The sequence below is a fragment of the Nicotiana tomentosiformis genome, chromosome 3, assembly GCF_000390325.3.
Source record: "Nicotiana tomentosiformis chromosome 3, ASM39032v3, whole genome shotgun sequence".
Classification (NCBI taxonomy): Eukaryota; Viridiplantae; Streptophyta; class Magnoliopsida; order Solanales; family Solanaceae; genus Nicotiana; species Nicotiana tomentosiformis.
Window position 1 is genome coordinate 143,570,994 of NC_090814.1, and position 23,465 is coordinate 143,594,458.

Below are 23,465 nucleotides of genomic sequence, written 5' to 3' on the forward strand. Positions count from 1 at the left end.
ATATTGCCACAAACCGAGCTACCTAGGTCCAAAATGTGAAATAATACCCTAAACCCCATTTATATAGTGCATCTCTGATCTCCTACTTCGCGGTTAGTGAAATTTTGAGCGCGGCCGAGCATTGGGTCCCACGGTCGCGAAACAATGGTGCGGTCCGCAAAATTCTTGGGGCTGCACTGCCAGGCTTTAGTATTTTGGTCATACCTTTCTCTATAGATCTCCAAATGATGACTTCTTTACCTTTCTGAAAACTAAATACGAAGGGCTACAACTTTCGTTTTTGAATCATACCAAAATTTCTTGTAGATCAAAAGATATAGGCTTCCGAATTTGGACCAGCAGATCTGCAGAACCTCCAAGCGCGGCCGCGAAATTCTGCTGCAGTCCGTGAAATTCCAAGCGCGGCCGTGAAATTCTGCTGCAGTCCACGAAATTTAAAGCACCAGAACCATACCTGAGTTTCGGAAATGCCCGGACTCGCTAAAATCTCACCCGAAACACACCCGAGGCCCCCGAGATCTCAACCAAACATACCAACCAATCCTAAAGCATCATACGAACTTAGTAGAACCTTCGAATCACTCAAAACAACATCAAAATACCAAATTACCCTCGGATTCAAGCCCAAGAACTTCTAAACTTCCAAATTCGACAACCGATGCCGAAACCAACAAAACCACGTCCGAATGACATCAATTCTTGCACATACGTCACAAATGACACTACGAACCTACTCCAATTTTCGGGATTCCATTCCGACTCCGATATCAAATTTTTCACTGCTGACCAAAATCGTCAAATTTCCAACTTTCGCCAATTCAAGCCTAATTCTACTACGGACCTCCAAATCACATTCCGGACGCACTCCAAAGTCCAAAATCACCTAACAGAGCTAACAGAACCATCAGAATTCAAATCCGAGATCGTTTACACATATGTCAACATTCAGTTGACTTTGTTTTTCCAACGTAAGCTTCTACTTTAGAGACTAAGTGTCTCATTCCACTCCGAAACCACTCCGAACTCGAACCAACTAACCCGTTATATCATAATATAGCTTAAAAGCATAAAGGAAGTAGAAATGGGAAAAACGGGGCTATAACTCCCGAAACGACCGGCTGGATCGTTACATCCCCCTTCTTAAACAACCGTTCATCCTCGAACGGGTCTAGAAACATACCCGGAGTCTCGAATAGGTGTGGATATCTGCTCCGCATCTCCCGCTCGGTCTCCTAGGTGGCCTCCTCCACATGCTACCCTCTCCACTGCACCTTCATTGAAGCTATATCCTTTTACCTCATCCTTCGAACCTGCTAATCCAAAATAGCCACCGGTTCCACCTCATAAGTCATATCACCCTCCAACTGAACCGTGCTGAAATCTTAAACATGGGACAGATCTCTAATATACTTCCGGAGTATTGAAACATGAAATACTGGGTGCACACTTGACAAGCTGGGTGGCAAGGCAAGCTTATAAGCCACCCCTATCCTCTAAAGCACCTCAAAAGGCCCAATGAACCGGGTGCTCAACTTGCCCCTCTTCCCAAATCTCATAACACCCTTCATGGGTGATACCGTCAGCAAAACCTTCTCCCCCACTATGAAAGATACATCACGGACCTTCCTGTCCGCGTAGCTCTTCTGCCTAGACTGCGCCATGCGAAGCCGCTACTGAATTAATTTTACCTTATCTAATGCATCCTGGACCAAGTCTGTACCCAAGAGCCTAGCCTCACCCGGCTCAAACTATCCAACCGGAGATCTATACCTCCTCCCATATAAAGCCTCGTACGGAGCCATCTGAATACTCAACTGATAACTATTGTTATATGCAAACTCCGCGAGCGGCAAGAACTGGTCCCATAAACCCCCAAAGTCAATGACATAAGCGCGCAATATGTCCTCCAATATCTGAATAGTGCGCTCGAACTGCCCGTCCATCTGAGGGTGAAAATCTATGCTCAACTCAACCCGAGTACCCAACTCTCGCTACACGGCCCTCCAAAACTGCGATGTGAAATGAGTACCCCTATCTGAAATGATGGAAACTGGGACACCATGCAGGCGAACAATCTCTCGGATGTAAATCTCAGCCAACCGCTCTGAAGTGTAAGTAGTACCAAATGGAATGAAGTGAGCAGACTTGGTCAGCCGATCCACAATAACACAAATAGCATCGAACTTCCTCGAAGTCCGTGGGCGCCCAACTACAAAGTCCATGGTGATCCGCTCCCACTTTCACTCCGAAATGTCTAATCTCTGAAGCAAGCCACCTGGTCTCTGATGCTCATACTTAACCTTTTGACAGTTGAGACACCGAGCTATAAACCCAACTATATCCTTCTTCATCCGCCTCCACCAATAGTGTTGTCTCAAATCATGGTACATCTTCGCGGCACCCGGATGGATGGAATACCGCGAGCTGTGGGCCTCCCCAAGAATTAACTCCCGAAGCCCATCTACATTAGGCACACATATCTGGCCCTGCATCCTCAACACATTGTCATCAGCAATAGTCACATCCCTAGCATCACCTCTCCGAACCCTGTCCTGAAGAACGAGCAAGTGGGGGTCATCATACTAATGCTCCCTGATACGGTCAAAAATAGAGACCTGGAGACCACGCAAGCCAACACCAGACTCGGCTTCGAAATATCCAATCTCATAAGCTGGCCTGCCAAGGCCTGAACATCCAATGCCAAAGGTCTCTCTACTGCCCGAAGATATGCTAGACTCCCCAAACTCTCCGCCCGATGACTCAAAACATCGGCCACCACATTGGCCTTCCCCGAATGGTACAAAATAGTGATATCATAGTCCTTAAGAAGCTCCAACCATCTTCACTGATGCAAATCAAGATCCTTCTACTTAAACAGATGCTGCAGACTTCGGTGATCAGTATAGATCTCACAATGAACCCCATACAAATAATGACGCCAAATCTTCAAGGCGTGAACAATGGCTGCTAACTCAAGATCATGGACAAGATAGTTCTTCTCATGGGTCTTCAACTGGCGCGAAGCATAGGCAATCACCCTACCCTTCTGCATTAAAACACAACCAATGCCTACACTCGAGGCATCACAATACATGGTATAAGAATCTGAAGCTGATGGCAGAACTAACACTGGAGCTGTGGTCAAGGCAGTCTTGAGCTTCTGAAAGCTCTCTTCACATTCATCCGACCACCTGAATGGAGCATCCTTTTGGGTCAATTTGGTCATGGGCAATGCAATAGATGAAAATCCCTCCACAAAGTGACGGTAATAACCCGCCAAACTAAGAAAGCTCCTAATCTCCGTGGCTGAGGACGGTCTAGGCCAACTCTGCACCACCTCTATCTTCTTCGGATCCACCTGAATATCCTCACTGGACACCACGTTCCCCAAGAATGCTACTGAACTGAGCCAAAAGTCACACTTGGAGAACTTTGCATAAAGCTTCTCATCCCTCAATCTCTGTAAAACAATCTCAAATGCTGAGTGTGCTCCTCCTGGCTACGAGAGTACACCAGGATGTCATCAATGAATACAATAACGAATGAGTCCAAATAGGGATGGAATACACTATTCATCAAATGCATGAATGTTGCTGGGATATTGGTCAGCCCAAAAGACATCACCAAGAACTCATAATGGCCATATCGGGTTGTGAAAGTTGTCTTAAGAATATCCAAATCCCGAATCTTCAGCTGGTGATACTCGGACCTCAAATCAATCTTGGAGAACACCCTCGCTCCCTGAAGCTGGTCAAATAAATTATCAATACGAGGCAAAGGATACTTGTTCTTGACTGTGACCTTGTTCAACTGCCTGTAATCAATGCACATTCTCATGGAACCATCCTTCTTCTTCACAAATAGAACCGGTGCACCCAAGGTGACACACTAGGCCAAATAAACCCTTTATCAAGGAGTTCCTGAAGCTGTTCTTTCAATTCCTTCAACAATGAGTGAGTCCAAATAGGGCTGGAATACATTGTTCATCAAATGCATGAACGCTGCTCGGGCATTGGTCAGCCCAAAAGACATCACCAAGAACTCATAATGACCAGACACACTAGGCAGAATAAACCCTTTATCAAGGAGTTCCTGAAGCTATTCTTTCAATTCCTTCAACTCCGTCGGTGCCATACGATACGGTGGAATAGAAATGGGCTGAGTTCCCGGCACCAAATCAATACCAAAGTCAATATCTCTGTCAGGCGGCATGCCTGACAGGTCGGCAGGAAACACATCCGGAAAATCACGTACCACCGGAACATAATCAATGGCAGAAGTCTCTGTACTAACATCCCTCACAAAAGCCAAATAGGATAAACAACCCTTCTTAACCATACGCTGAGCCTTCAAATATAAAATCACCCTACTAGGTACATAATCTATAGAACCGCCCTACTCAACCCTCGAAAATCCCGGCATCGCCAACGTCACAGTCTTAGCGTGACAATCTAGAACAGCATGACATGGAGATAACCAATCCATACCTAATATCACATCAAAGTCAACCATATTGAGCAACAAAAGGTCCACTTGGGTCTCTAGACCCCCAATAGTCACCATACATGACCGATATACGCGGTCCACAATAATAGTATTGCCTACAAGAGTAGATACATGAACAGATGAAACTAATGACTCATGGGGCATATCCAGAAAATGGGCGAAATACGAGAAAACATATGAATACGTGGAACCAGGGTCAAATAATGCAGAGGCATCTCTGTGACAAACAGAGACAATACCTGTAATCACAACATCTGAAGCAATAGCATCTGGTCTGGCAGGGAGGGCATAGAAATGAGCGTGGCCAGCCCCTGATCTGCCTCCCCCTCTAGGGTGACCCCTAGCTGACTGACCTCCACCTCGAGCTGACTGGCGGGTGGTGAAGTAACTGGTGCTGAAGTTGAAGGCTGACTCCTTTGTTGAGATAGACCTCCATGATGATAGGGACACTACCTCCATATAAACCCAAACTCCCCACACTCAAAATAACTCCCTAATGCTGGTGGCGGGAACTGAATGGAACCCCTAGCACCGAAATAACTGGTAGAAAAACCTGACATGGAGGAGCCCTAAACTGGTGGAGCACGGGACAAACTCTGAGATGGAAGGGCACTAAGTGATGAGTGGCCCTGATGAGAACTGTGAGAACCATGGCCAGATGATGCACCACGGTGAAATGGTCGACCTAACCGAGCCTGTCGAAAATGACGACCTCTACCGTGCTGGAACTGACCCCCAAAAGGGGCACCGCTTAATCCACCCTGACCACGAGGCCTCTTGGCCTCCCTCTCAACCCTCTCCTGACCGCGAACCATCTTAATCTTCCGACCAATGTCGATAACCTCATCAAAGGTAGCACCAGACACCCTCTCTCTGGTCATAAGCAACTGTAGCTGAAAAGTGAGACCATCAATAAACCTCATGATCCTCTCCCTATCCGTGGGAACCAACAAGATAGCATGACAGGCCCACTCTGAGAATCGCATCTCATACTGCGTCATAGACATATCACCCTGGTGAAGCCGCTCAAACTGTCTGCGCAACTCCTCTCTGCGGGACCGAGGCACGAACTTCTCCAACCTATGTTGATCATTATCAGGCATAGCAGGAACCACATAATCCTATGCAGCTGCAACCGGCTGGGCTGGTGGTGCTCCCGATGTCTGGAGTCCCTGAACAACCTGCTCGGGTGTATGAGCGACGGGATTCTGAGTGCTTGTGCCACCCCCGGCCTAAGAAGTGGCTACGACCATCGAGATAGAGACCGCCTGAGCAAGGCCGGTACACGCTGTCAGAATCTGAGCTAGGGCCTCCTGAAGGCTTGGAATCACAATAGGCACAGGTGGTGCCTGAGCTGGTGCATTAATAACTGGAATTTGGTCTGAATCTGGGGCAACTGGTAGATTTGCAGGTACTGCCCCAGCTGCGGTGCGGGTTGCACCTCTGCCCCTACTACGGCCTCTACCATGGCCTCGGCCTTTCATAGCTTTGGCTGGTCGTACTAGTGGCTGGCACTCCTGACCGGTAGTACGAGTCCTCACTATCTGTGAGAGAATGAAACAACAGATGTTTGGTTACTAGAATCAACAGATTCGCATGACAAGAATTCAAGAATGTGGAGTTTACTAAGGGTTTTGCAGCCTCTCGAAGATAAGTACAGACGCCTCCGTACTGATCCACAAGACTCTACTAAACCCGCTCATAACTCGTGAGACCTATGTAACCTAGGCTCTGATACCAATTTGTCACGACCCAAACTAACCCTATCGTGATGGCGCATATCGTGGAACTAGGCAAGCCGACTCGTTTCCAAAATAAAATGTGTATTGATTATCTCCAATTGAACAAAGTTACTATTAAGAACAAGTACCTGTTGCCGTATATCGATGACTTATTTGACCAGTTGCAGGGTGCTAAGGTGTTCTCTAAGATCGACTTAAGGTCAGGGTATCATCAGTTGAAGATTCGAGATTTGGATGTTCCGAAAACTGCTTTCCGTACTAGATATGGTCATTATGAGTTTCTGGTAATGTCTTTCGGTTTAACTAATGCCCCGGTAGCATTTATGGATTTGATGAACAAGGTATTCAGGCCATATATTAATTCATTTACCATTGTCTTCATTGATGACATTTTGATCTACTCGCGCAGTAAGGAGGAGCACGAGCAACACATTAGAGTAGTGCTTCAGACATTGTGGGAACAAAAACTATATGCTAAGTTCTCCAAATGTTAGTTCTGGCTAGAGTCTGTAGCATTTTTGGGGCATATTATATCGGGTGATGGTATTAAGGTTGATCCCAAAAAGATTGAGGCAGTTCAGAATTGGTATCGTCCCACTTCGGCGACTGAGATCATGAGTTTTCTGGGTTTAGCAGGTTATTATCGTCGATTCGTGGAGGGTTTTTCATCTATTACAGCGCCTTTGACCAAATTAACCCAGAAGGGTGCTCCGTTCCGATGGTCCGATGATTGTGAGGTGAGCTTTTAGAAGCTCAAGACAGCATTAACTACAGCATCAGTGTTAGTGTTGCCTTCCGGCTCGGGGATGTATACGGTGTAATGTGATGCTTCACGTGTTGGTTTAGGTTGTGTATTAATGCAGGAAGGGCGAGTCATTGCTTAAGCTTCACGTCAGCTGAAGCCTCACGAGAAGAATTATCCAGTACATGATTTGGAGTTAGCTGTGATTGTTTACGCTCTTAAGATTTGGAGGCATTATCTTTATGGGGTGTCCTGTGAAGTTTATACTGATCATCACAGTTTGCAGCATTTGTTCAAGCAGAGGGACCTAAATTTGAGGCAGCGCAGATGGCTGGAATTACTAAAAAATTATGATATTACTATCCTATATCATCCGGGTAAAGCAAATATAGTTGCAGATGCCTTGAGTAGACAGGCGGAGAGTATGAGTAGTTTGACTTTCATTTCAGCAGAAGAGAGGCCATTAGCTTTGGATATCCAGTCCTTGGCCAACAGATTTGTGCGGCTGGATATTTCAGAGCCCAGCCGAGTTCTTGCATGTGTTGTAGCTCAGTCTTCACTATTTGAATAGATCAAGGCTCGTCAGTATGATGATCCATACTTGATGGTTCTTCGAGAATCGGTACTACGAGGTGGTGCCAAGGAAGTTACTATTAGAGCGGATGGTGTTCTGCGACTCCAGGATCGTCTATGTGTTCCTAATGTGGATGAACTGAGGAAAAAGATCCTAGAGGAGGCACATAGTTCTCGGTATTTTATTCATCCAGGTGCTACGAAGATGTATCGTGATTTGAGGCAATATTACTGGTGGAGACGAATGAAAAAGGACATAGTTGAGTATGTAGCTAGGTGTCTAAATTGCGAGCAAGTTAAATATGAACACCAGAGGTCAGACGGCCTACTTCAGCAGATGACTATACCAGAATGGAAATGGGAACGCATCACTATGGACTTTGCAGTTGGGTTACCGCGGACCTTGCGGAAGTTTGATGCAGTTTGTGTCATTGTTGACAGGTTGACCAAGTCGGCACATTTTATTCCTGTTGTGACTAAGTATACTTCAGAGAGGTTGGCCCAGATTTATATTCAGGATATAGTTCGGTTGCACGGCGTGCCAATTTCCATCATATCAGATAGAGGCCCTCAGTTTACTTCAAATTTTTGGAGAGCAGTACAAAGTGAGTTGGGGACCCGTGTAGAGCTCAGCACAGCCTTTCATCCGCAGACCGACGGGTAGTCAGAGCGGACAATTCAGATTTTGGAGGATATGCTCAGGGCATGTGTGATTGACTTTGGAGGTCAGTGGGATCTTTTCCTGCCTTTGGCCGAGTTTGCTTATAATAACAGTTACCAATCCAGCATCGAGATGGCTCTATTTGAGGCTTTATATGGCCGTTGATGCCGTTCACCTATGGGATGGTTTGAGCCCGGTGAGGCTAAGTTATATGGTACTGATTTGGTAAAGGATGCCTTGAAAAAGGTAAAGTTGATTCAGGAGCGACTTCGTACAACACAGTCCAGACAGAAGAGTTACGTGGATCAGAAAGCGCGTGATTTATCATTTATGGTAGGTGAAAAGGTTCTCTTGAACGTTTCGCCGATGAAGGGAATTATGAGATTCGGGAAGAAGGGAAAGTTGAGCCCAAGATTTATAGGCCAATTTGAGGTGTTGAGACGAGTTGGGAAAGTTGCTTATGAGCTTGCATTGCCTCCCAGTCTATCGGGAGTTCATCCGATTTTCCATGTATCTATGCTCCGAAAGTATCATGCTGACCTGTCACATGTGTTGGACTTTAGCACAATTCAGCTAGATAATAGTTTGGGCTATGAAGAAGAACCAGTTGCCATTGTTAGTAAACAGGTTCGCCAGTTGAGGTCCAAGAAGATTTCTACAGTGAAAGTCCAGTGGAGGATCCAACCAGTCGAGGAAGCGACTTGGGAGGCCGAGGAAGACATGCGAAGCAGATATCCACACTTATTCAGCACTCCAGGTACAATTCTAAACCCGTTCGAGGATGAACGTTTATTTAAGAGGTGGAGAATGTAATGACCCAACCAATCATTTGAAATTTTAGAACCCCGTTCCCTAAAATAAAACTTCTCGTATGTGCTTTTAATGATTTATAACTTGCGAGGATAGTTGGTTCGGGATTTGGAAGTGTTTGGGTTGAAATCGGAACACTTGGTTCCTTAAGTTGGCTTTAGGAGGCCAAGTTTGACTTCGGTCAACATTTTTGAGAAAACGACCCCTGAATAGAAATTTTACGAATTTGGAAGTCCATAGTTAAATTAGGCTTGAAATGGCTAAAATAGAAATTTAAGTTTGAAAGTTTGACCGGGGAGTTGACTTTTTGATATCGGGGTCGGAATCCAATTCCGAAAATTTACATAGCTCCGTTATGTCATTTATGACTTGTGTGCAAAATTTGAGGTCAATCGGACTTGAATTGATAGGTTTCGGTACATAATGTAGAAGTTGAAAATCTTAAGTTTCATTAAGCTTGAATTGGGGGATGATTCGTGGTTTTTGCATTGTTTGGTGTGATTTGAGGGTTCGACTAAGTTCATATAATATTTTGGGACTTGTTGGTATAATTGGTTGAGGTCCCGAGGGGCTCGGGTGAGTTTCGGGCGAATAACGGATCACTTTTGGCCTTTGGAACACTGTTGATAACTGCTGGTATTTTCTTCTGGTATCCTTATACGCGTCGCGTAAGTTGGTCTGCGATCGCGTAGAGTAATTTGGACAGAGGTGGATTTGTTCTACGCGATCACGTGAATGGGGTTGCGATCGCGTAGGCTTATTTTGGGCAGCTAAAAATTCGTTCTATGCGATCGCGTGGGCACGTTTGCGATTGCATAGGTTAGGCCAGCTTGTGCATCGCGATCGCGTGTAGTTGTTTGCGATCGCGTAGGGGAAACTGGGGAGGAGCTGGGCCACGCGCTTAATGCTTGCGGAGACTGTGCTTCGCGATCGCGTGGGATTTTCCGCGATCGCGTAAGATTTATGATTGGGGAGTAAAATTTGTGTTACGCGATCGCGTGAGGAAGTTCACGATCACGTAGAAGAAATCACTGGGCAGAGAGTTTAAGTTCTGAAAATGGGTCCATTTTTAACGATTTGGAGCTCGGATTTAGGCGATATTTGGGAGATTTTCAGAGAAAACAATGAGGTAAGTGTTCTTAACTCAATATTGATTAAATTACACGAATCCATCACTATTTTTTTTCATTTAATTGGTGAATTGAGTTGGAAAAGTTTGAAAACCCTCTTGAATAGATTTGAGGATTTGATGGTCGAATTGTTATCGGAATTTAGTGATTTTGGTATGGGTAGACTCGTGGTTGAGTGGGCGTTCATATTTCATAACTTTCGCCGAATTCCGAGACGTGGGCCCCACGGACGAATTTTTAATTAATTTCGAAATTTTTATTAAAAATGTAGTATTTTCTTATAGAACTGATTCCTATAATTTTTAGTGATTGTATCGAGTTATTTTGGCTAGATTCAAGCTAGACAGAGTTGGATAATCGTGGAAAAGGTCTTCTAGTGGATTAAATTGGAGCAAGACGAGGTAAGTCTCTTGTCTAATCTAGTGAGGGGAAAACTTCCTCATAGGTGATTAAAAATTAAATAATTGTTGTTAATTGTAGGGGCTATGTACGCACGAGGTGAAGAAAGTTTGTGCGTAGCTACTATTAATGCTAAAGTCAGGGCAGTTTAGGACTCAAAGCATGAATTACTTGTGTAAATTGTATTCTTTGTTAAATTAATATTATTTGATATATATATATATATATATATATATATATATATATATATATATATATTGTGAATTGTTAGATAAAAATATTAAAGAATGAAAATCTCATATACTTGATTTTCTCTTTAAATTAATTAATTGTTAAGAGAAATTTTTCTTTCTCCCGAAATTATCTTGTAATAAATATACCCTCCTTCCGGAGGTACATAAGAAAATGTTCTCCTTTCTTGTGGAGCGGGCCGAACGCCTCGGCAGGATAAATGCATCTATGGATCGTGTCGCACGTCCCTCGGCAGTGTGCACGACACTCTAGATCGGGTCGTACGTACTCGGCAGAAATCATGCTTAATAATAATAATCACGATACCTTAATAGCTTATTTCAGCTTGCGAAGCCAATTGATAAATTGGAGAATCCTTGAAATTTAATGAATTATTATGCCTGCTTGTTAAGGAATTAATTGTTATTCCTCTAAATGAGATTAATTGATAAATTAAAAATTATTTGAATTGAAGGAATTTAATTAATATATTGAGAATTGTTGCATTTGAAGGAATTTGATTATTTCTGCTGGTTAAATAAATTATTGTAAATTCTGTGAATCATGTTGATTTAGATATTCTAGTTATATTTCAATTATTTTTATTGACCCATAGTGAGTGTCAAAGTCGGCCATCTCGTCTCTACCACTTCGAGATTAGGCTTGATACTTACTGGGTACACGTTGCTTACATACTCATACTACACTTGCTGCACTTTTTGTGCAGGACCTGAGGCAAGTACTAGTGGGGGACCTATCGTCTTACACTCACGTTATCCGGGGGCATAGTGGTGAGCTGCCTTTCTGAGCCGTTCTGCAGCTACTATTGTCTCTCCTTGTACTTTTCATTCTGTCTATTTTTATTTCACACAGTATTAGAAGTTTTGTATAATCTACTAGATGCTCATACACTTGTGACACCAGGTCTTGGCACACACATTGGTAGAATTTGGTATTTATATTTTTCTTGAATTTAAATTTTATCGATATATATTTAATTTATTAGTTGGCTTGCCTAGCTATAGTGTTGGGCGCCATCATAACCTATAGGTGGAACTGGGTTGTGACACATGGCTTCAAAAGATGTCTACACAGGCAGACTACAAAGAAGAGGGTAAATGTAAGAGCGATAGAGAAATATTTAAGTATTGGAACCTCATGCTAGCGAATGTTTTCATTAAAGTACACCAGTAGTTTATATTAAAAAGCATATTGTATAATAGGAGAAAATTCAAAACCTAATTACAACATATAAATGTTTTAGAATAGCATTATAAGCAAGTGTTTGTTAGGCATAAAAAATGTAGCAGCAGTTAATTTATATTAACGGAAGGGCTTAGCGAAGTCTTTTTTAGGAATATTATTGAAACCTGATGAAAGATGGTGTGCTTTAAATTTATCCAGCAGTGATTTATGAACATTAGTAAGATGCTAAGTAATGGAGACAGTAAAAGAATAAGCTGAGGTGACACGTTCTGTAATTAAATTTAAAGACGATTTCTTTGATAAAATCTTAACTCATTTCCTCCCATTTTCATCCTCTTCTCACAACAAAAAGAAAAAAGAAAAAAATTAAGCCAATGATGGGAGCGAAATAGTCAGACATTGTAGTTGAAGAGTGACATAAACCTGTTATTCTATGATGTGAATAAATGAAAATTTACCAATCAACATTTGAAGTTTTTTTAGTTGTTTCTTCTTTAGTTGGTAATCCAAAGTGTTAACAAGTGTATCTTTTACAGAGGATGAATGTGAGCATCAATGAATGTAGAACTGACTATACTTGAACAAAAAGATAAAATTATGATGAAATATTTTTGTAACTAGGGAAATATTTTGTTAGTTACTGATGCCTACAATGGTGCAATTGAGTAATTCTCTTACTAAATAATTTGTATTGTGTCCTTTGTTTTCTCCTTTAGCGTGGTACAGAAGTGCTAATTTATATTTTTGAATCATTACTTTAACGTTATGATCCTCCTTGTGTTGTGACTTGAATATGCATCAAAACTTCCATTTTTAGAACAACAAAAAGAAAAATTCACCACTAAAATGTAACTCAACCAATCTGCCCAACCTTTTTTTTAACATCATCTAACTCCATGAAAGATGTCAGCAATTAATTTTGTCATTGCATAATTCTGCCCAATTTATCTAAAGCTAATACCTTTGATAACCAACGATTTTAATTTGTACTTAAATTTCACCATTATTCCTTATTTAGTAGTGTAAATGAGCAGCTTTCAGTCATATAGATTCAGTATTACAGTATAGGAACAAGCACATAGTGAAATAACGCATTCAAGCAAATGAGCAAATATCTTATGGCCATCTCTTTAAACAACATATCCCTTTACATTCCAGAGTCCACAATTAATCGCATTTTTTTTTTTGCGGACAAACACAGAAAATGTGGACCAACAATTTGTTTCTGTTTTTTACCTGAAATATTTATATATAAACCAATGACATTTGAAGGAATTCAGATGACATATTGAATAAGCAATTTTGAGTGATGAATTTAGAAATGAAAAAATTTATCAACAAACAAGGATATGAAAACAGAAAAATAGTCAGTGCAAAATAGTTGTCTTTCTAAACTTAAAGAGAAAGTAGCATATGGTATTTTTGATCTTAAACTTGTTGACACATTTGTTTCTCGAGAATGAAAAGAGTATATTTTGACTACCTCATATAATTTTAAGCCATATATGATCAAGTTGGATACTAACCCAAAATCAAAAAGTGAAAACTTGAGCTGAAGTAACTCAAGGTTCGAACGTACGAAGACCACATGAGATTGCAAAGTTTTGTTTCAACTTTGATGACGTCATTGTTTATACAACTATTTTTATTTAAGTTTTGTTTGAGTTATTTGTTCTTCATGTTAAAAAGAGTAATGAAAAAATAGAGACAGAGTTTATTAACTTTCATTTTTTCTTGGGGGTGTCTCCGGTTCATTTTGTTGCCTCTTGGTAGGAGAGCTACCTTCTGTAGTTAACTCGTTCTTCATCTCTTCTCTGGGTGTAATTTTTTTCATATTCGAGTGACTGCTTTCTCCGCTTTCTAACTCTTTCTTCAGCTCTTTTCATGTTGCAACATTTTCCAATTTAGTGTTACTGCTTTCTCTAATTTCTTCAGAGGCAACTGGTGCGGGCAGCTGAAACAAATCTTCCTTGACAAAATAGGACACAATAAACAACCACATATCAAAAGTTCTAGAACATATTTTTCTCAGTTGTATCTTGAAGAGTTTATGAGTAAGATACTGTCGAACATATTCAAAAGGTAATGGTTATTCCTGCAAGAGAGAAAAAGATAAATTTAACACATCAACATAGTGGTCAAAAGTAATATACTCTTTTCTAGCGTATAAAGTACTTGGGATGCATAAGAAATTAAAAGACACCTAACCTTTTCGTCCACTTAAAATAAAGGTGTATCTAAGAACGCAGGAGTAACCAACCTGTGCTTATTTTCAGTATACCCAAAGGCAAACATCAAGGAAGACAGAATAGAAAGAACAAAGCGTACACTTGTTTTCACAGTATCATAATTTTAACAAAGTTTCTCGAATTGCTATCAACAATATATCTTTATTGAGATTATTTCACAGATATCTGCGGCGGTCATATCAAGAAACTTCTCTCCTAATTCACCTATTAATGTTGCAACAGCTGATCCGCTGCCATCTGTCATTACAACCTCAAAGCTTGCTCTAATAGCAACAACAAAGAAAAAACATAATTAACACTAAGAACCCCATCGGAGAAACAATTGTTAGTAACAGTCGACTTGCCTGGTTTCTTAGAAAGAATGAAAATGCTCTCCATAAACCAAAAAAGATGAAGTCTTAGAAACATGAAACTGTTCAGTTCTCCCTTTTTCTTTTCTGGAGTGTAACAAATCTTCAAGGGAATAAAGTTTCTCTAAAAAGAAAGAGAAAATCTACCATATTGAGTTTTACAAGCAGAGGCATTCATAAACTAAATATTTCATGATGTACTGCCAAAGCCTAGAATATATATATATATATATATATATATATATATATGATTTAAGCATCAAGTAAATTAACTCATCTCTTTGATTTACGTTATTTGATTTTCATAGAACTAATGACAGAGGATACTTTTGTTGTTTGAAGATGTCAAATGAACATATTTTATTAGGCTTCAATACCTGGGTGTTAACATTGCACGTTGATTGCAGCTCGCACAATGAATAATTTTCAGCGAATGAGTTCTGTACTGCTGTCCGCAGTGTGGACACAATAATTCATACAAATCTTGAACGTCAGTCGGTAATGATAATTTACCTTCCACTTGAAAGAGTTGTATCTGCGAAAGACAGGGATATAAGTAGATTTATTGAATTGGGGTTAAAATACTAAAGTACTTTATATGTACACATATTAGCATGCATGAAATACACATATAGGAGACTGTGACTGGATATCAGCAATTGGTACAATATCATTGTATTCTGGCGCAAGCACAGGTGACGAATCAGTCAGCGAAGAATTTTGTTGACTGTATCTCATCAATCTTCGTCTGTTGTTTCTGACCATGTACATGTATGGAGAATTTCAATGCCAACAAATGTCAGGTAGATTTAAAATGATACAGAAAGGTTGTGACAAGCTTTAAAAACGTAGGAAAAAGTAGGAATAGGTTGTTTCAATGGGATATTATTGCGGCGGTTACATCAGTAACACGAAAAATTAACATAAAGAACCAAAAATAAACCTACATCATTCAGTTGACCATAGCTCTAACATATAGCATATATGTGGTATGTAGACATATAGTATAGACATTTTTTAAGAATACAAATAAGAAACTCTGGTTGTTAGCCTCAGTGACTGCACCAGTTTCTGTTGGAAGAATAAGTTAATTTTTGCAGAAATTTCGTTGGCATTGAACAACAGTATCACCTTATTTGTCAGATTGTAGAGCAACTATCGGAACAACCAACATGGTGCAGTGCTATTTCATAGATGATCAATGGGATAACAGTACATATTGGAAGCTTATAGAAGTACTGGTTGCTGATCTTACCAATGTTACATACACCATACAAAAATAGTCAATGATCTTAGGACAAAGCCATACATCCCCAAGAACTGTTCAGTAAATTATTTTAATGACAAAGTTTGCATATAAGGTCTAAGATTTTAAACTCATAAAGTTATATTGTAAAATGTGATGCAATGTAGTTGAAGACCATTTCAATGAAGATACATAGATACCGAATTATATTGTTATAAACCTGTAATTAACTTAAAAGGAATTTTTTGAACGTATAGCCCGCTAAGTATGTCCCTTTTTTTGGTAAGAATGGAAACATTATGGTACAGCAGGGAATTGCATATGCTGAACCATCTAGTTTTACCGCACATGTTTAGTTTGCATGAAATAAAGATCGAAGTATAAAATTCGGTTACATAAATATTTGTTCCATACCAGTTCAGAAGTCCCCCAACCTGAGGATATGGTGGATTTATCAATATGGCCGAGTTATACCTTGTTGATAATGATAATCCTATATGATACATTATGTTAGTACAGAATTCATAACAGATCTCTTGCAATACGAAAAAAGGCATAAGTTTTTCCATACCAGCATAGTTGGCTCGGGTAATTCGTTTTGCTACAATTATTGGATATTCAGCAACCTGTGCAACTAGGATACTTCCATCAGCGTCGGCGAAGTCTTCCCAAGCGTAAGGATAGTAGGCCTCACACTACAATAGAAGGAATGGACAATAACTGACACTACCCCCAAAAAACATACAATTCTAATAATGTCACCAAGAATAATAAAGTTGAGGATGTAAATTTAAAAATAACAGAGATAATTCGATAAGACCGTTGGTTATTCAAACAATGCTAAAAGAATTAAGTGACACGTTAGAGCAGGAGAGTAAAGGTTGGTAGAAAGGTTTTTTAAATGACGCATCCTGCATGCCTAAGCAAATAAATGCAGCATGACTTATACAGTTTTTTCCAGTTTTGGGACTAATGACTACTGGAGTATGTAATTATCACTGTATTTTTTAAAATCTATGCATCGAATACATAGTAAAAATATATATTTTAGGGCAGAAAATTAGAGAACAAATAAATTATCAAATAGATATTTGTATGTATATTTTTGGTTCTCTGCTAAAAATTATAGATATGCCAAAATCACTTAAAATCATTAGTAATATAATGTATATAAAGTATTTTGTTACTCTATTTATTACATCGCTTAACAAAATCAATGCTATTTTTTTGTTCTTGTGCTGTATTTATGCTTTTCTGTAGTCTAGTAACTGTGAAATTTCGCTTGCCTTTGCAATCTTCTCTTTCTGATTCAACTCAATCTAAACTATAATATTGAGCTAAGAAAAATCTTTTTCTCTTTGAAAATTTAGTTTTATGATTTTTGAAAACGACATCGTGATACAGTATCTGGTTATATATTTGTAGCCAATTTTTTTTGGAAGCTGTAGCGAAAGTAATAAGGTAAATAGAATGCTAGCAGACTTACCTGGTATCCATTACGATGATTTCACGGCATTTGTTACTGTTAGCGCCAGCATACTTTACCGAGCCACAGTTCACCACAACGGCAATTATGTCTGTTTAATGGAAATTGCAAGTGGCTTATAATTTATACGGATGTACACAGTCCCAGTATGTAAGGATAAAAATAAATTTAATTGTGAAAGAGTACAACGCGTAAAATAATGGTTACCAAATTCTGTATTTCGTTGTTGCTTGTGCAGATATGCAAAGGGTACAGTATTCAACCTCGTCGGAGGCGGGAGCGGTGGGTCTTGTATGTTGTCATCTTTCACCTCTTCGACAACAGTAAATCTGTCGATAACCCATTCAAAACGGTTGATAGGTACTCCGTAGGGTAAAGGAACCCTCACTTTTGTAGTAGATATCAAGTAAGTGGAAAACGGGGTGAGCTTGTCTGCATACTATTCTATGTCTTCCCCGTACAAAACAGCAGCTACTTTCTCTTCATGTATTTTGATATCGTGATGATTTAGTTACCAGCTTCCACAGAAGTGTGTACATATAAACTTACAGAGACATACAAGTGTAGAGTATTGAAATATTCAAATAGTCAACAAGTACACTACGTGTTGCCTTAAACTCATCAAATACATGACAAGTCTGTAGAGAAGTTATTTGTAGAGCATTGTAGCAACAATATATATCAAGAATATGTAAAGATAATGGTATATGACAAATAGCTACAAGAACATGAATATTTGATCACATTAATAATGATTATGCCCCAATTGAGAATCATGAGTCAATTATTTGTTTAATTAGTATTTCTTTGGATCTGGAACTAACGTCAAAACTTGATCACTTCTGAAAATATATATGCATGCCAATCACATATACTCAACTGCTACTATTCTAGTTTCCTCTACAAAAAAAGTTTATGTTTTCACAACCGAGCCAATATTTGTACAATGATACTACAAATCAAAATAAGTCCCAGAAGAGACAATTATTATTCAATATATTTTGTAGCTACAACACAGCGGAACAACTGACATAGAGCAGCTATAATGATATGGATATTATAATTATATTTCTTTAGATCTACATTTTCGCTCGATATATTAATTGGTGCAAAGTGCCTAACTATATTGTTTATACTAATATACGGAGAGATGCAAAAAACACACATGTAAAAAGTGCTAAGCATGCATAAAATTCAAATGTTATGATGACACATGCAGTAATTATTTTCAAAAAGGCTTCCTAAAATCCAAACTGTTAGCTCCCAGAATGTATAAAATTCAGCAGAAATGGTTAGTCCTGTTAATAGCTAAAAACAATTATATGTAACTGAAGGCAAATTTTAAACAGGGCAAGTACAAAAAGTAATGCAAAAATATCCTTTTAGAAAAATCAAGGGTTAAAAGGGCGGAAGACTTCTTAACATAGTCTGCGCCAGGAGAAATAATTAACTACATGATAACTTAAGCTGATGAGTTTATTTCTTTTGTTTAAATTAAAAAATAATGGTGATTGCAATTATATTTCAAACAGTAGAACAAGAAATAGCAAGGTAGAGAGAAGATTACATTTTCGTCTTAGACAACAACAATCTGGAATCGGGTCTTTCCATCTTTACTTTTCCTTGGGCGAGGTTTCTCAATGAGTTGTACCTTTGAGGTCCACTCTTTTGTTTGTGGAGTGATCTTATCAATGGTTAGTCTGTACTCCAGATGTTCTGTACACTCTGCAGTGGAAAAGAAGAAGAAGAACAAAAAATAATAAATCATCATTTACTGAAAGATAAACTATAGACACCCACGGGTAGTAAAATAGAACAACTGTTAGGACGCTATTTGTTTATAAAGTACACGTAAAGACAATTTGAACACAAATTTGGCACTATGAGTTACAAAAGATCATTCATGGACTAATTGGCTTGTCCTTGTGTGTGTAATGGGTTAGCGAAGTCTAACATATTGTTGTTGTTATTTATAGTAGTCCTACTGCACCAAACACTCACGTTGTGTAAATATTTATATTTTTTTAACAGATAAGATTACCTCTTGTCTAAAAATATTTCTGGGATCTTCCTAGACTACAAAAATTACATATAGGAATCATTTTCTACCAGCATATGCGTATGTTTCTTAGCTCTTGTCCCCTATATAGAAGTGTCACTTTTGCGAATATTACTTATTAGTATTAACAGCATGTACCAGATCTGCACCCAAGTGTCTCTTTATGACCATGTTAGCTAATATTGCAGCCCATTGTTGTTTTGTCTTGGGTCAAAATAATCATATACAAAGAAGATATCCTCTCTAGTCTGCATCACTTCAGTGAATGCATTCTGATTGCTACGAACCAGATTGCGTATCAGCAGTATTTTCTATCGGCCTCTTCATAGTTTTTTTTAGCTAGGATACTATGTGCTCTACTTGCAATATCCTCATAAAATAGCCTTTTCAATAATTTCATTGTAAATAATATTTTTTGTGCAGTGATCATCATAGCTACCTGGTATAGTGGGTCGAATTAGCGCTTTCACACAGTTCGAACTCTTTGCTTCATACAAAGCAACATAAAGTTGACCGTATGAAAAAATAGGTTCTCGCAAATAAACTCCAACAAAATCCAATGTCTGACCTTGTGCTTTATTTATTGTCATGGCGAAGCACAATCTTACAGGAAATTATGTCCTTTTAAATGGGACAGGCATTTTTTTTGTCCTGGGATGATAGTAAGGGTATTCTTGAGATAAACACATGTGTATTTTTCAAGTCACCCACTGAAATATTGGCGCTAATGACATGCGATTTAATGTCGTAGCAAGTCAAACGTGTACCGTTACATAAACCCTCACACGGATTTAAATTTCGTAATAATATAATTGGACAGTTCTTTTCCAATGTTAATTTGTATGGCGGCAGACCAGCTGGATTTAAACTATACAGCAAATCCTCATACTGTGATTGATCAGTAGGTTCAATGGTTTCATCAATGCCAACAAAAGTTTTTGCTTCCTCTGGAAAGCGAGCAACAAGCATGTTGTTAATCTCATCAACGAAATCATTCTTAGTTGTTAGGATAACACGGGAGCTTGTGTAGGATGAGGAAGAGAAAAATGTATGCAAATTTGGATAAATTATCGTGAACAGTTTATCCAAAGATTTCTTTTCAGTTGTATAAGGAACGATGAAGGATGCTGGAATTTCAATCTTATTTGTTGAGGTCACTTTTTCTTTTCCATTTCCTACTCTCAACAAATAATTACAAAATGAAGGATCATCTTTTGCTCTCATATTTTCAAATAACTGCAACCTTTCAAGTTCTTCCCAGATATGAGAATATAGTAAACTTTCATTAATGAAATCTTTTTTTTCCCCGTTTCAAACTACCGGAAGTGTTTGTCTGAAGTCACCTCCAAAAACTACAACCTTCCTACCAAATAGTATTGTTGAATCCATTAAGTCCTTTAAAAGTAAATCAAGCAGTTCGATCAATCTTTTTTTCGCCATAGATACTTCATCCCATATGATTAATTTTGCATCCTGAACCAAACTTGCTAGTGAGCTTTGTTTGTTGATGTTGCATGTGACATTCTCGTCAATATTTATTGGAATTTTAAAACGTGAATGTGCAGTTCGTCCACCGGGAAGAATAGAAGCAGCTACACCGGAAGTGGCAGTTGTTAATGCTATATATCCTTTAGATCGTATAGTTGCCAGCAACGCACGATATAAGAAGGTTTTTTCAGTTCCTCCCGGACCATCAATAAAGAATGCTCTCGCTTTGTTTGAAAAACTTCTCTTTGTAATTACATTGTACGCTTTCAGTTGATCTTCATTCAACTTTTTGTGTTGTAGTATATCCTCTTCAGTGGCAGTGATGGTCCTTTCATAGTATACCTCTTTTGCGTCTTTTGCAACTATAGAAGACCTTATTGTTTCTGGAATGAGATGATATTCATTTATGTCACCACCCATAGAGTGCAATATGTCGTTAATATGGTTTATAACCATGTATCATATGTATATTTTGTGAATATTAGGTAACAAGCTATAATCCTCAGACGTGTGCTCTTTAAACTGCTCCCAAAGTTGTCTTGGGTTAGTCGGATTGCAGTAGATCAATAATATAGCAAATAAACGTCTCAAACTGTATGGCATTTGGTAACTTGTTGCTTCATACATGCATTTTGTCAAACTATTATCACTCTGTAGCAATCCGAGTTTTTTCACTGATTCTGTAAAACTGCTGCAACGTTCTCCGTTAACAGTTAGTAAATCCCTGTATAATTTTGGTCCTCTAATATTCATTAGTAATATTCTAAGATAGTATCGCTCTCCTTCTGTTGGATGACATGTTACTACACGACCAATAGCACGTTATTTTTTCCGGCGCGTCCACATTTTGCCCGTTGCAGACCAATCGAAATGTTCGAGGAATTCTCGGTATAATAGATTGAGTTCTCCAGCGTCTGTGTTTGTTCTATTCATTTCAAAAAATTGTGTTAACATCGTCTGCTTAATCATCAGATTATTTATAAGCGTATCAAGATTTGCGCTGCTTTTAAATGAAATAAATTGTTGTCCTTTAAGGTGAAGCTGAAGAGGGCATACACTCGGTAACATTTCACTAATGGAGAAACTGTACAACCGCCACATAGCTTCCGGAAGCGAGACCCACCGAGCATACTAATATTCTTTTATCTCGTCTATTACTTCTGTGTTTGCGTCCTTATTGTGTACAGAAAATGCAATCTTATCGTGTCCTTTACATATATACCTATAAAGATACTTAACGACCTTAATATCAGAACATATCTCAACATTCACATGGCAATCAAATTTTCCGAGCAAAAAAGGATTATATGGAACAACCCATGAGTTATCCAAGTATCGTTCTCTTATTTTTACCACCACTCCTGTATTGCGTCTTCTATAAATTGGGTAAGATTCTTTCCTTTTGATGTCCAATCCGCAAAGCTTTTTGGGTATTTGAATTTATAGTAACCTTTTTTCTTCATACAAGAAATTGTTGGGTTTAGATTACCGCACGAACCATGCATCATATGTTTAAGAACAACTGAATATAAATCTGGTTCTGCTTTTTCATCAGGTATTTCTGCACTAATAATATTATAGTAGGCCTCTAGAGTAAGTAACTTGTATTCATTAGTTAATATTATAAGAAAATGGGCGTGAGGTAAACCTCTCTTTTGGAACTCTACAGTATACATAAAATCTGCAACTTTTCCAAAGATATTTCGCTTTAGTATATCCTTTTTGAATTCTTCTATTTTCTCTCTAAATACTCGGCTGATCAAATCAGGCCTGTTATGTGCCTCATCAGTTGAGATTAAATGTTTCTTTATTTCCGTCCAAGAAGGATTACATGTCATTGTTATAAATAAATCAGGTTTACCGAAATGCTGCACGAGCACAATAACATCCATGTACCGTTGATGCATATCCCGAAGCCCTCCAATAAAAGAACTTGGAAGGAAATTTTGTTTCCCGATATTAGAAGCACCGTGTTCCCCTAATTGCAAAATGTCAAGAAGTCCTTGTAGCATAGCCATTCTAAATAAATCTTGATTGAATACTGCAAAATCCAACCTTTGTGTATCAAGTTTAATGTACTCATCAACTAAATACTGCTGAAATATTCTTTTGGTATGCAATATTTCATCTTCATCATCGTTTCTCATTTGTAGTTTGTAACAATAATACTCACGGATAGAAACTGTATTTAACGACTCGGCTGGTCGTTTCGGGAGTTATAGCCCCATTTTCTCCATTTCTGCTTTCTTTATGCTTTTAAACTATATTATGATATACCGGGTTAGTTGGTTCGGGTTCGGAGTGGTTTCGGAGTGGAATGAGACACTTAGTCTCTAAAGTAGAAGCTTAAGTTGAAAAAAAATATTAACTGGATGTTGACCTATGTGTAAACGATCTCGGACTTGAATTCTGATGGTTCTGTTAGCTCCGTTAGGTGATTTTGGACTTAGGATTACGTCCGGAATGTGATTTGGAGATCCGTAGTAGAATTAGGCTTGAATTGACAAAAGTTGGAAATTTGGCGATTTTGGTCGGCAATGGAAAATTTGATATCAGGGTCGGAATGGAATCCCGGAAGTTGGAGGAG

At 38.9% G+C, this 23,465-nt stretch overlaps 2 protein-coding genes and 1 long non-coding RNA gene across 3 annotated transcripts; all 3 read right to left on the reverse strand.

Moving 5' to 3' along the window:
- Positions 1-16,125: 16,125 nt before the first annotated feature.
- Positions 16,126-17,510, reverse strand: LOC117275053 (uncharacterized). Its single transcript, XR_004505201.2, has 3 exons — positions 17,332-17,510; positions 16,417-16,540; positions 16,126-16,338 (listed from the first exon to the last, which is right to left on the reverse strand). It is a non-coding gene; the product is annotated as an uncharacterized lncRNA (long non-coding RNA).
- Positions 17,511-18,907: 1,397 nt separating this feature from the next.
- On the reverse strand, positions 18,908-21,298 carry LOC138908616 (uncharacterized). Its single transcript, XM_070199295.1, has 3 exons — positions 20,734-21,298; positions 20,245-20,643; positions 18,908-19,056 (listed from the first exon to the last, which is right to left on the reverse strand). The coding sequence occupies exons 1-3, from the start codon at positions 21,296-21,298 to the stop codon at positions 18,908-18,910; spliced, it is 1,113 nt and encodes a 370-aa protein (XP_070055396.1).
- A 929-nt stretch (positions 21,299-22,227) lies between these two features.
- Positions 22,228-23,025, reverse strand: LOC138908617 (uncharacterized). The gene has a single exon (XM_070199296.1). It carries the CDS (start codon positions 23,023-23,025, stop codon positions 22,228-22,230), a length of 798 nt encoding a protein of 265 aa, XP_070055397.1.
- Positions 23,026-23,465: the final 440 nt, after the last annotated feature.

Coding starts and splice junctions, on each gene's coding strand:
- LOC138908616 (XM_070199295.1), bottom strand. CDS start 21,298: ATGGGTGGTGACATAAATGAATATCATCTCATTCCAGAAACAATAAGG. Junction 20,644..20,733: donor GAAGGTTGTAGTTTTTGGAG/GTGACTTCAGAC, acceptor ATATCTGGGAAG/AACTTGAAAGGTTGCAGTTA. Junction 19,057..20,244: donor GTATAGTTTAAATCCAGCTG/GTCTGCCGCCAT, acceptor TTTCCACTGCAG/AGTGTACAGAACATCTGGAG.
- LOC138908617 (XM_070199296.1), bottom strand. CDS start 23,025: ATGAGAAACGATGATGAAGATGAAATATTGCATACCAAAAGAATATTT.